Source organism: Thunnus thynnus, chromosome 21 (genome assembly GCF_963924715.1).
Source record: "Thunnus thynnus chromosome 21, fThuThy2.1, whole genome shotgun sequence".
Taxonomy (NCBI): domain Eukaryota; kingdom Metazoa; phylum Chordata; class Actinopteri; order Scombriformes; family Scombridae; genus Thunnus; species Thunnus thynnus.
The window spans coordinates 19,690,628-19,703,977 of record NC_089537.1 but is presented as its reverse complement, the minus strand read 5'-3'; the positions used below and the strand labels follow the sequence as shown (position 1 = coordinate 19,703,977).

General features: G+C 38.4%; 1 protein-coding gene across 1 annotated transcript in view; it reads left to right on the top strand.

The window, feature by feature from the left end:
• Positions 1-459: 459 nt before the first annotated feature.
• LOC137173055 (retinal-specific phospholipid-transporting ATPase ABCA4-like) overlaps positions 460-13,350 on the top strand; it is a 34,196-nt gene continuing 21,305 nt past the window's right edge. The window contains exons 1-10 of the mRNA XM_067577740.1: positions 460-561; positions 1,004-1,115; positions 1,878-1,971; positions 2,126-2,267; positions 2,558-2,697; positions 4,514-4,641; positions 6,007-6,204; positions 8,800-8,889; positions 10,474-10,708; positions 11,363-11,502. Coding sequence (XP_067433841.1) covers positions 1,050-1,115; positions 1,878-1,971; positions 2,126-2,267; positions 2,558-2,697; positions 4,514-4,641; positions 6,007-6,204; positions 8,800-8,889; positions 10,474-10,708; positions 11,363-11,502 — 1,233 coding nt within the window. The 5' untranslated portion in view covers positions 460-561; positions 1,004-1,049. The remainder of the gene's footprint in view (positions 562-1,003; positions 1,116-1,877; positions 1,972-2,125; positions 2,268-2,557; positions 2,698-4,513; positions 4,642-6,006; positions 6,205-8,799; positions 8,890-10,473; positions 10,709-11,362; positions 11,503-13,350) is intronic.

Sequence of the window (13,350 nt, the reverse complement as noted above, 5' to 3'; positions counted from 1 at the left end):
ACAGGTACATGAAAACAAACACCCTTTTGTAACTTATTAAAATATATCTGACAACTTCCAACCATGATGGTCTGTTTTCTTGTTTCCTGCAATTTTTTTAAAAACCTGCAACAACTTAATTTAACAAAGAAGACTTATTCCTATGATTACTAGAAGTTATGCAATGTTCATCTCTTGTTTATGACAAAAAGCTTGATCCATTTAACACAGTAATCTGATTTTGGCTTTTACCAAGCAGTATGATGGCCTGTGAATTTTTAGAGAACTCTAGTTCTTTTTAATTAAAATTTACATATTTATTCCTTAACAGAGGAAGGATTATAACAGTGGTAGGATTATATGCAACGGAGGCCAGGTGGTTAGGTCATGAAGGCCTCTACAAATGGATGAGAGGCGTTAGCAGTCTCCCAGCACTGAGAAAGGAGATTAAATCAATCTGCTTAACTATTCACAAGGTCTGGAAACTAGCTGTGTTTGCAACCCCAAGGAGCACTCGGTAGAATATGTGGTGTTATGCTGTATTCATTAGATATCAATCTTCAGTGCAAGTGTTCTTCTGAGGTAAGTGATATGTTACACTGGACAACAGCTATGTTTTGAAATTTAGACTTAAGTATATATAATTAGTCATATAATAGCCTTAAAATTGTTCTGTAGTTGTAAAGGTAATTTTGTTTCATACACCAGGTATGGACCATGTTCAGAGTTGTTTGCTGGTGGAAGTAACTATGAATAGTACTGAGAGCATGTTTATAGATGGTGGAAAGGTTTATAATAGTTACGCTGACCATGTGAAGTGTCTTGAGCTCATTAACCTCATTACAGAGCTGCTAGCCTTCACATAGGGCACTCACTGGATGAATGGACGGACGCCTCTGTGATGTACATGGCTGTTCATCTGCTAAATTAAATGCAAATTATTTTTAAAGTTAATGAATGTTTTTGTCAAGTATGCGTTGGCTTTATGTAGTTGATAAGAGTACTGTGGACTGGTTGAATACAGGCTTGTAGGCTGGTGCCAGCCCCTGCAGGGGTGAAAAGGAGGAGCCATGGGGGCAGGAACACAGGTCAAACTCCTGCTGTGGAAGAACTGGACCATCCGCAGGAGGCAGAGGGTAAAATCCTCTCATCTATCATTTACACACTACATTTATCCCTGTGAGGGGTGCTGGTAGCCAAAATGCCTTTAAGTGTAATTTTATGCCGATGATACCAACTTTAAAGGCGTATTATTCTGAGTCATAGCACCCATATTTCTGTCATCTATATTTGTACAATACATTGTCAAATATCTCAGCAAAAGAACTACTCCACTGCTGCCATTTCCTGACAGCTTAATGTGATTATTTGTATCTAACATGTTAGCTAAATCAGATTTTCTGATTTATTTCTGAGGTAGAGTTATTAGCTATTTTTTTCTGAAGGTATATTGTTAATTCAAGTCAAGTCATTTTATTTAAATATTTAAAATACAAAAATAGCATTAAAGGGTTTTACTGTCTGCACAATATATACAGTAACTAAACAAAAAATAAAGTAACTAATCATTTTTAAAGCATCCAACTGAATATGAAATTTGCAGGGTTGCAGACTTTGATAATTTGATGGGCCAGATACTAAGAAATCATTAATATAATATTAAATTGATTGTAATGTATAGTAGCATTCACTATCGCCTGAGTAAGAACATAGTGCTGGTGCATTGTTGGCCTATTGCACCAGTTTGTATACTGTCTGGAAGTTTACTTTTTTTGCACACTTTTATACACCAAAGACTTAAGTTAACATCTGGTAAACAAATGACTGCTTTCAAACACCATTTAGAATAAAATGCACATTTAGAAAGTTGCTGTTGTGTATTTAAACTTTCCAACCAGGTGCGTTTCTTCATGGAAATCATGTGGCCTGTTATTCTGTTCATGGGACTAGTGTGGCTAAGAAGAGTGAACCCACTCTACCGTCAACATGAATGTAAGCAAAGAATTCTTTGTTAGAAAATACCACTAGCTTTTCAATCCACAGAGACAGAAATACAGTATCCTCTGTGGTCTATGGAGTCCTATTCATAAATGTTGATTAATGACTTGTTTAAGCACTGAAAGCCAACAGCATCTCCTTACCTCAGGCCACTTCCCCAACAAGGCCATGCCCTCCACGGGTGTCTTGCCATGGATCCAGGGAATCTTCTGTAATGCCAACAACCCTTGTTTCCAGTATCCCACCCGCGGTGAATCCCCTGGCCTGGTGTCCAACTACAACAACTCCATGTGAGCACCACCCTGGGCTGGTAGTGGGAGATCATTTTAGGCAAGAGGTGTTGAATTCCTAGGAAACATTAGATCTAAGACGAAAGGGCAGAATTATGCAATGAGGTCAAAAAGAATGTGTTGATTGATGATTACTGGTGATGTTTTACTGTTTCCAAGCCTCATTGTGTGGATGCATTCATATGTGACTATACAATATATGCTGTTAATCTGCGCCTTCTCCTCTCTGAATATATTTACAGGGAAACAAGACTAAATGTGTGTAACCTGTTATTGAACTTGCTCCTCAGATTGGCTCGCTTCTATTCGGATGCTCAGGAGCTTCTTTTTAGTGACCCAGAATTTCTGCAGCTTGAGCGCCTCTGGAGGGAACTGAATTCCATGAGCAACTTCATGGACACCCTGCAGACTCGTCCTGAACAGGTCTTAGGTCAGTGCTACAAGCTTTCATCAACATATTGCAAAAACGTCATTGTCAACCATGGTCAGTCAGGTTGGTCTGATGAGTTGGGAATCATGGTTAAAATCCTGTAATGTAGTGCAATTTTTTGTCTGATGTTTAAATGATATGTCTGAAGAAGATGAGTTTGTTTCCCGGTACTTTCTCAAAGATGTCAAAGATATCATGAAACATTTACAGTTTTGGTGAGCTAATCGTGTGGGATGGACAAGTCTTATTTGTGCTGCAGCTTTAATAGAAATTGAAAACACAAGCAAGTGAACAAAACAGGCAACCAACAAGGTGGCTACTTCTTGTTATGAATTCACAATGTACCTCTTGCAACACACTTTTTCCCATCAGCCTGTCTGTGTATCTGTAAAGTGTAACAGGATTACATCACATGGGTTTAAGAAAGGCCCGTAACGTAAGCTGCTTTCTGTCTCCACTAGTGTGTTATTTATTTAGTGGGAAAGCAATTCACGTGCCCCATGAGAGATCAAAAACCACTGGTCCCATCTCAAGGGACACCATGCTAACAATTCTCTATTCATATCAACATATACATACACATCTGTGTTGTATATACAGTATGTTACCCTGCTGGCAAAATAAATCTTTATGATGGGAGTGGAATGAAGCTAAGTGCATTCCAGCTTGTGGATGGTTACGTCTGGCTGCTCTTCATGCTGCCGCTCTCATAGTGAAATATGGAAATGGACTAACAGAGCTAACAGAGATACAGATCCACATTCCACCAGGGCTCAAGTTCCCATGAGCCCCAGGAAGGAAAATTGAATCATGTTGAGAAACAAGTTATGTAATTGATGAAATATACTCCTCATGACTGGTCATATGAAACAGAAAATGGCAATTGTTTGAGTGGATGTTCATTTCATATGTGAGACCCTTGATTATGAGCAAGTTGTGTGTGTGCATGTCCCATTAATGTGTGCATGCACGTGTGTCCATAGGTCCATCAGGTGTATGTACCCCATAATAATGTAGCCAAAAAGAGAGGCCTTTTGTCTGATGGCCAGTGATGGTCCAGTGGTGGATATCCTAAAATGAACATGTTTTTTAGCATGAAAAAGAAATTGAAGATAGAAGCCACTTGATGCTGCTGCTGATGACAAATGCTCCTAGAAACTCAATGATATAAGACATTAATGAAAGATTTCTAATCTAAAGCAGACACGTTTTGCCATCTTGGCAAGAAACATGCTTTCAGGACTTTTCTAGGCCCATTTCTTATATCCTATGGGCTCCTGAAATCAATATTTTCCCAATCTTCTCTCCTTTTTTTTATTTTTGGTTTCTTTGTGGCGGGTGCCATGAGAACTTCTTCCCAAGGCAGCTTAATCTAGGGTTGAACCTGGATTGTGGCCACACCAACATGTTGCTTATCAAAGCAAAATATTCAAGCACAGACAGGCCACAGGAAATAATGACACAGTGCAGAGGTGGGGTGTCTTCATTCTACAATCCTGTCCTTTTAATGCGGCAGATTTGTCACAACTTGTCGAAAATATGTGGCACTAGGAATCTGTATTTTTCCAGTTTATCCAGTGCCTGACTCAAAATGAGGCTTAATAAATCACATCCTGGTAGACATTGCATAGTCAGTAACCTCCACAGCACATGAATATATAATAAAAAATTGAAAACAATAGAGTGTGCTTTGTGGAGCTCAGAAGACAAGAGGTTATGTAAAACGTCATTTTGGTGACAGTAGTGGTCTGCTGTTGTTCTAACTGGATCAGTCTGTGGCTTTTCATTCACATGAACTGCCTCTCTCTCTGTGCAGGCCGAGGAGTAAAGGTGGAGACTATCCTAAAAGACGATGAAACTCTGACATCATTCCTGCTGAGAGACATTCCTCTGACAGAGTCTGTGGTGTATCAGCTAGTCAATGCTCAAATCAGGCCTGAACAGGTACACAGACACTCACACACATGCATAAAAACACAAAAACACAATAGGGTTGAACGGCCAAGGGTCTGTACACTGTGTATCATTTTAACATGAATAAATAAATACCACATTCATTTTGACATTTTGGCATTTAAGGAGCTGACATGCAGTATGATGAATAAACAATACCAGTCAAAAGTTTGGACAAACATTCTTATTCAAGTGAATGGGACGGTATGTCCAAACTTTTGCCTGGTGTTGTATCTGTTTCAGTGCTATTAGTTATTCAGGATGAAAAACACCTGGAAGAAATCTCCCTTTGGCGATCTTAATACAGCAAAACATGCATACATGCATGCATGCCACTTTATTCAGACATACTGTATGTGGCCAGCTGGTATCGACAGACACCCTCCTCTTCCTCCTGAGGTTTCAAACATTCGCTGAATCATTTCACCTGTGTGGCTAATCAGGGGGCAGGTTGTTGGATGCCGTCCTTCAGTTTGGTCACTGCCTGACAATGATGTGAGGGGTCATCATTTGAACTTACAAGTTTTAAGATGAATGCAACTTTCTATACTCACTTCCCAGCATGCATTGCACAAGAAGGTTAAAGCCAGACACTTCTACTTATAGACAGACGAATACAGACACATCTATGAGCTGTTTAGAGTTTCACAGTTACACTTAACATCACCTCATAATATAAAAGCCATATGTTAGAGTAGAGGCACAATATACATTATGAAAGTGTAAAGGAAATGTATGTATTTATTTATAGGGGACAGTGCACATTAATCAACACAGGCATTTTAATAACATCAACTTAAATGTGCTAGGGTTAGCTCAACAGTTAATTTGCACCCGTAGTTCCAGCTCAACTTAAAATTGACAAATGGATAAAACACTTCATACATAGCTGAATTACAATCAAATGAAGAGGAAGAGGAAAAAATTGAGAAAATAGTGTCACACTCTTCACTCTTTGACCTAACAACCTGAAACAAACAATACAATGCGACAGATATAAAACATGAGTTAATCAATAAAAAATGTAATTCATGAGCACATATCAGAGTAGATTTTAACCATATTTTGATTTTTAAAAGCGCTGTCTGCAGCACACTTCATCATTTCCATAGGTAGAGTATTTCAAATGCATGATACACACAAAATATAAACTATATGTCGAAGTGTGTTTTACTTGAGTTGCAGTGTTTTGAAAATTGTCATTCAGTGTTCTCTTTGATTTTGGAAGCCATTTAGATTCAGGAAACAGAAGAGAAACTACTTACCTTAAGACATCACAGTGCAATGACATCAGTATCTAAATCCTGAGGTTCTGTTTTGAAATCACCCGAACATCTCCTGTCCACTTTATTCCAGTTTGCCTTTGGGGTCCCAGACTTGCATTTAAAGGACATCGCCTGCAACCTGAACCTGCTAGAGCGATTCCTTATTTTCCCCAGCCGCAGAGGACTCTATGCTGTTCGCAACGCCATGTGCATCCTTACCCCACAGCGGCTGCAGATCATCGAGGACAAATTCTACGCCAATGTCGACTTTTTCAAGCTCTTCCGGCTGGTAAGTGTTGGTTTATCCTGGGATTTAGAGGACTGATAAGGATGTTACTATAAAGGGATTGCAACTGCTGATCTCATCTAATGGTTTACCATTAAAAATACCTCTATTCTGCCATTATCATACTGGGAGCCCTTTCTCCACATTTACACACTGTTCATAACAGTTCCAGTACGACTCTTTTAATCCATCCATTGTAGTCCTGACAGTGTAAAGCTTATAGAACCATTATTATAAATTAGTTACATGCACACATTTGCATTCGGAAGAGTTATAGAGTTGTGGTTGGATGAGTCCCATTTGGGAGGTTTCCATGTTTATTCATTTAGTTGCATCAATCTTGAAGCGCTCAGTCAGACACAGCTGAGCCAACTGCAGGCTGAATGAGCTGAGATTAAGATGGCATACAGCAATAAAGGGTTTGGCAGGATGTGACACTTGCAAAATAGTTATCAAGTAATGTTATATAAGTGGAAACCTATAGCCACATCGTGCGTGTCATTAATTCATACTTTAATGCAGCTGTCAAGTTACTTTAATGAAGAGATTTTTTTCAAATTGTGTAACTGATCCATGAAAATCATTGCAAACCTTATAAATTGAAATATCACAACATGTATATTGGGTTACTTATTTAGGTTAATGACAACAATATGTTTTCATGGACTACAGTTTAACAGCCCTTTTTATTACACCCTGACTGTGCAAAACATTGGCGGTGCAGTGATGTAGTGGCTCCAGTCATCATATAGCTTCAGCTCAGCATCAGACAGATGTCTCTCTTATTCTGTGCATTCTGTTTTTTAGCTCCTGGTTGCAGCTTATGTCTTTATTTACATTAGAAGTTTCACAACGCACGTGTGGATCAAAACTTAACAAGCTCGAACAAGACACAGACACAACGGATAAATGACTGTTAGCATTTTTATGACGTCTCTGACTCATAGGTTGGGAGAAACACTTCTCAGGGAAATGCAAGTTGCCTTTGTTGTCTGTGTAGATAAACTTGCGTACATTGCATAATTCTCCAGTCATTAAAAACACTATGTTGCAAAAAGACAGTTGTTTATATTAGAGATGATTTTCAACTGACAATTTTTTTTTTTTTAAAGGGTGGAACAGTGGTAATAATTATATTACCCTGCAGTGACTGTTGCACTCATGACTATACATGTTGTAGATAAAGGATTTTATGCAGAGTAATTTAATTTTATATACTGTAAATAAGCATCTATAATCTTTTCTACGAATGAAAAATACAATCAATACATAGATACAAGGGGTGAAAAAACATCAGTCAGTAACTCCTGGTGTTTGAAAGGAAACAGCATTTATTTTCTCACAACTTTAGATTAAATTTAGAATAAATATATTCTCCTAATCTTAGAAATAACAGATAACAATAACAATAAGATGCAAATACTGAAGAAAATGCAGGCCAAGTTCAAGTTATTTGCTATTTATTGTGTGTATATTATAATATCTTAATATAATGTCTGAATATAGCATACAAACTAGAGACTAAATTTGAAAACTTCAAAAAAAAAAAAAATCCAAAAACTGAATTGACATTGGAAGGCCTTTCAGCAGGGCCTTACTGCATTTATCTGCAAAAAGCTGAATTTTGCACTGAAGACTGAAGAGCGTTAAGAGCGGGCTGCAGCTCTGCCAGCAAGCTTCAAATAGGTTGAGTAGGAGTGGAGCAGAGAACTTGTGAAACAGCCGTACGCATTAGCTGAGCAGGCAGACTTGCCCTCTTTCTGTAATTAGCTTAGTGAAGAGACACTCCTCTCTTTAGTAATCACGGGCACCGAGAGTAAACACGGGCCACAATGAGACTAAAGGCAACAATGGCTGCCCTTTGCCTCATCTTCATCCAGGCGCAATCACACGGGACTATTTGCCTGTCAGTCTGTCTGTCTGTCTGTCTCTGCTGCAAAAAGTTCTTCTATACACATAATTTGGAGCTGTTTAATTCCCTACTGGACTTCAGAAATCCATTTTAGTCCGATCACACACTCTCTCCCTCTCTCACACACACACACACTGAGATAGACAGAAATGTCAGAAAGGAAGGATGTCTCCTCTGGCAGTTCTGTGTCTTGGCCTCGTGCTGCTTCCTGAACCTTTAGCCTATTGTGTTGTGAGCTGGCTGGAAGATCTCTGAGCAAACCAGCAAATACTCAAGAGAAAGCAGTGCTCAGCAATTATAAGGCCCTGCTGTGGGGGAAGCACATATATGAATGATGAAGGCAGTCTTTTCAGGTATATTTCTCTCTAGATTTTATCACCTAATTTTCCCACTGTTTATAACACAAGCTGTTTATCATCAATATCAATCTGGATACTTTTAACTTCATATATGTTGCTTGGTCAGACTGCATATTGGCTGTTATCAAGGGACATTATCAGTTCTTATCCTTCTTGCTCTTCAAAACAAACTACGTGGTGCCAGTAATATCTTGGGTTTATGGGAAATATGATGTTAATTCTGAGAGACAAAATACAATTGATCAGCAGTTATGTTTTCACTTAGTAGGGGTGAAAAACTATATTTAAGTATTCACATTAAAACAACGCCTTTATGTTTCTCTCTAGCTTCCTCGTGTGCTGGACAACCACTCCGAAGGCATTGACATTCACTTCTGGGTACGGGTCGTCTCTGCCTCCTCGGACAAACTGCGAGAGGTGAGGCATGGCTCACGCGGCCCCAGTCCAGCTCCATTCAAAAGTTCACCGCCTGCTATTTTTAGCTGTCAGGAAACAGTTGCTTCCTCTTGCCTGAGTTTTTACGTAAACACAGACAGTAAGGGGATATCATTTAGTGCGTATGAGGAAGGCTAAATCCAGAACAGGCTTCTTTTGCCTCAAAAACAGATACATCATCATTATGGGACCATCCCAATGGAAACAGCAGTGACGCTGAAAGAGCAGGTGAAGCCTTCAGACATGAAAGTTAATGGAAAAAGTTGAACATCAGTGGTGTTTAAATGATTTGTTAGTATTTGTGTGTCTTTCTCTCACTGACATAAAGTCTATGCTCATTCTTATTGTTTTTCTCAGATTACTTTCATCAGTTTAACTATAATTTTCACCTCCGTGAACTGTCTTCTTGCTTGGTTTAGTAAACATTAGCTCAGTCATTAGTAGATAAGTTATATGCAGTGGATCAGTTCAGTAGCAAGTGTGACTTAAAGTTAGGATGAACAGTCGGATTTAGTTTGTGCAGCCATGTAATTTGTGGTGTACCTGTATTTTGAACATTCAGTGTACATGTGTGCCCTAAAATACTGTTATGTTTGTTATGTATGTTTCCATGCGACACTCAGTGTAGCTGACGGTCCGACATCCTGTTGGCGAGACTCTTGTCTCTGTCAAGACCACAGACAGTCGAGACAGAAAACTCACTCATACCCCACCTTTGTATCAGATCAAAGGTTCCATTTGTAAAATAAAAATGTGTAACAAAACAAGGCCTAAAAAAATCCAATACGTTGCAAGTAGAACACATTTATAGTTCAAGGTAGCATAGCATTGCTGTCCTGTGAAAACCACATCTCCCCAAATTGTCAGCTTTTTATAAACTAAGAAAAACAGCCCCGTTTTTGACATTATGACAATGCATTTTTCAGATCCATGGTTTATTTAGCTTAAGAAGTAGGAGACTTCTTTGAACTCATAAAGGAACACATAATCCCTCAATTGATCAAAAAATTAAAAATCTCAGAATTCCCAGACACATGGTTTTCACTGGACAGTGACAACAGGTAGAGAGACTGTCTTTTGTGAAAATATAAAAAAAAGACTGCAGGTACAGTTGGGTCCAACGGGAATGAGAAAGACTTTATTATATGTGTTGACTGTGTTTAAAAAAAAATCCTCTTTTGTCTTTTGTAGATAATATGAAGGTTTTTACATATCCTGTAAATTGTAATCTCCTTGATAATTTACATGTAACAGGGTTTGTTATGGTCAGTTATATAGTAAATTGTTCGTTTTGGGAGATGCAGTTGACTAAAATTAGAAATTTTGACTTTTTAATCCATCAATTTTTTCAGTGCAGTTGCATATTGTTTATATAGTAGCCTACTGATTATTCAAGTGGAAAAGTTCCCACTGCCAGTCACAGTGTATATGAGAAAATGAATAGACTTTTACTTATGAAACCCTGGACACCCAAAATGATTGCTGTTATATTACATCTAAAAGCTGGCGTCATCTCTGTTTTCACTTCAGCCCTGTTTTCCTTGTGTTATCTTATCCGCCCCACAGTTGTTCCAGAGGAATAGTTCCAAGGAGCTCCTCCAGGTCATGACTCCTCTCTTCCAGGACAATCTGTCCTTCAGGCAGGTGATGGCCGCTGCCTCCAGCCTGGTATGTGGCTACACTGAGGGGGCTTTCTCCAGAGTCACCTCCTTTAACTGGTATGAGGATAATAACTACAAAGCCTTCCTGGGCATCAGCAGCGGCAGGGCACAGGACCACTACACATACGACAACAGCACCAGTGAGTAGAACATATCAGGTAACACAGGGCACAAACTATTTTGGACGGTATGCATAACAAATGTATCCATCATAGGAAAATATTGACTGATGTATTGAAATAATTTTCTGAGATGTTTTCGTAAAGCAGTTCAGATTATTACTCAGAAAGTCAGTAACTGACAGCATGAAGCATCCCAAAAAATTTGGTGGAAAGGCCAAAAAGAACCAGTTAAGTTCAAGGGCACATTCTTTTCCAGCTGCATCACCATTTGGTCATCCCTCAAGATCTTTTTGGATCTTACTTTCTGGCTCATGACAAATAGAAGCAAACTTTTTCCATTTCTCTGAATTCCTTTGTTCAGGATGATTCACTGTTTGTATTTTTCCAGTTTGTTTGGTTTATAAATGAACAATTTATTCTCATTTTCTCCTACACATTTCATTCAATCTTCACATGATTTGACACATGCTGAATGGGCATGAAAACAATATATACAGTTGTTTTTTTGATATGCAGTACTCTCCAATTATTCTCCTATAAGTGCTTGCAAAATTATAGCATGCGTGGTGTGTTTGACAGGAAAATTGACAATGTAGTCTGGTTTGTTTATCTTACTTGTCTTATTTTGCAATAGAATGTATGCAGTATATAACATATCATCTTGCCTTCCAGCTCCTTTCTGCAATGATCTGATGAAAGAACTGGAGTCCAATCCTGTCTCCAGGATTGTGTGGAACTCTGTCAAGCCCATGCTGATGGGACGGATCCTCTACGCTCCGGACTCACCAGCTGCCAGAAAGATCATACGAAACGTAAGCATCATTGAGCAGGTGGCAGTTTAGTTTAATACATTTAAGATAGATAAGAAGATAGTTCAACTGGACACTGGATGAATCATTTTGCTAGGCAAGTTTGGTAGGAAGTCATTTCAGTTTCAGGGGTTATTTGGAATAAGTAAATAGCAGGAAAACAGTGGAACCTCGAATATGTAGGAGAAATAAAGAATAAATACAAATAAAGAAGATTTCACAGATTACCACCTAACATTACTCAATGACATCCATATCTGCGATTTTCTTTGGAGTAGACAAGCACACTGCAAGGAACAATGCGTTTTCCCTCAAAAGGGGATCAGCTTTCCTCATGTCATGTCCAAGCCTTTGTATCTAGATGTAGATACGTGTTGGTGAAAGCCCTTCAGGGGGGCAGCAGTCATGGATGGCTTGGTTGCAATGGAGGAACACAAGCCGATCGGCTGTGGTGACTACCACACAGTCTACTGGCGCCATGGCCTTTTCAGCGTTATGTAAGCACCAGAGTCTGTCCTTAAAGACGTGTGATCACACACAAAGAGAGACACACACTCGTGTTTCCTCTTCTCTGACCTTTAATGCCCCCTTTGTTTTCCTCTTCCCACAGATTGGGATCTTAATTGCACTAAGAAAGTAATGGCCAAAGAGGTTAATCCATTACTTTACAAGACCAGCAACATGGCCTCAACAGGCTCTTTGTTGTCATGCTCTCAACTTTGTCATGTTTATTTCATAAGAAACTCCACATGAAGCACCACGCATTTAAATATATGTTGTAGTGCTTTATGTGACTGCTCTTGTGTAACGTTGAACTGTGTGGGTCTTATCTGCATCCTGCTATCACTGCTCTTTTATGTTGTGGCTCAACAGAAACTGGAGCGACACAGAAGTCTTTGATATATATTCAAAAGTGAAATACTACTAAGAAATGGCAGAAACACAACACTGTAAAAACAAAAGATAATTTAAATGATTCATCTTCAAATCCTTTTCATATTATTATCCAACAACTTACAAGTATACTGTAGCTGTGTGTGTGCTGGTACTCTTACATAATGTTACTCTGGAAGTTGGACCCTGTCATTGCCATAAATCAAGAGGCTAAATCACATATCATATATTTATAACACTGCATATGTCTTGTATTCATTTACAGAGTATCAGGGAGTTCACCATTTTGATGACTGCAACAGTGATCTTTGGCTATGAAACATATTGTAGATATGGGTGTATTTATTCAGGTATTTCATGTTTAGCTCAGCAGGTAGTTTCGCCGGAAATATTTGCAGACTACTTGATGTGTTTATCACCACCTTACATAAGAGCAAACATGCATCTGAAGTGTTTCATTAAGTTTAGTACTTAGTACTTGTGGAAATGAACTTGATACAAGTTTCCACTTTGTTGCGATATTAGATTTACTACTGCATATGTAGGCATAATATGCTAAGTTATGCGCAGAACTAGAGCTTCAATGAGTCAATTAACCAATAAATCAATTGTCAGAAAATTAAAAAAAGAAAAACTATTTTGATAATCGATTTATTGTTTCAGTCATTTTTCAAGCCTCTAAAATGTGAAGATCTGCTGTTTTTCCTTTTCATATATGACAGTTAATTGAATATCTTAACATTTTAGATTTAGTCAGACAAGCAAGAAATTTGATGCCATCTCTGTGGCCTCTGAGAAATTGTGAATCTCATTTTTTTAAATATTTTTTAACATTTCAGATCATTTCATAGACTAAACGATAACTAGCCTAATCAAGAAAATAATTGGCAGATTCATCGATAATGAAAATAATCGTTAGTTGCAGCCCCATACAGAACATCACGTATCTGCAGTATC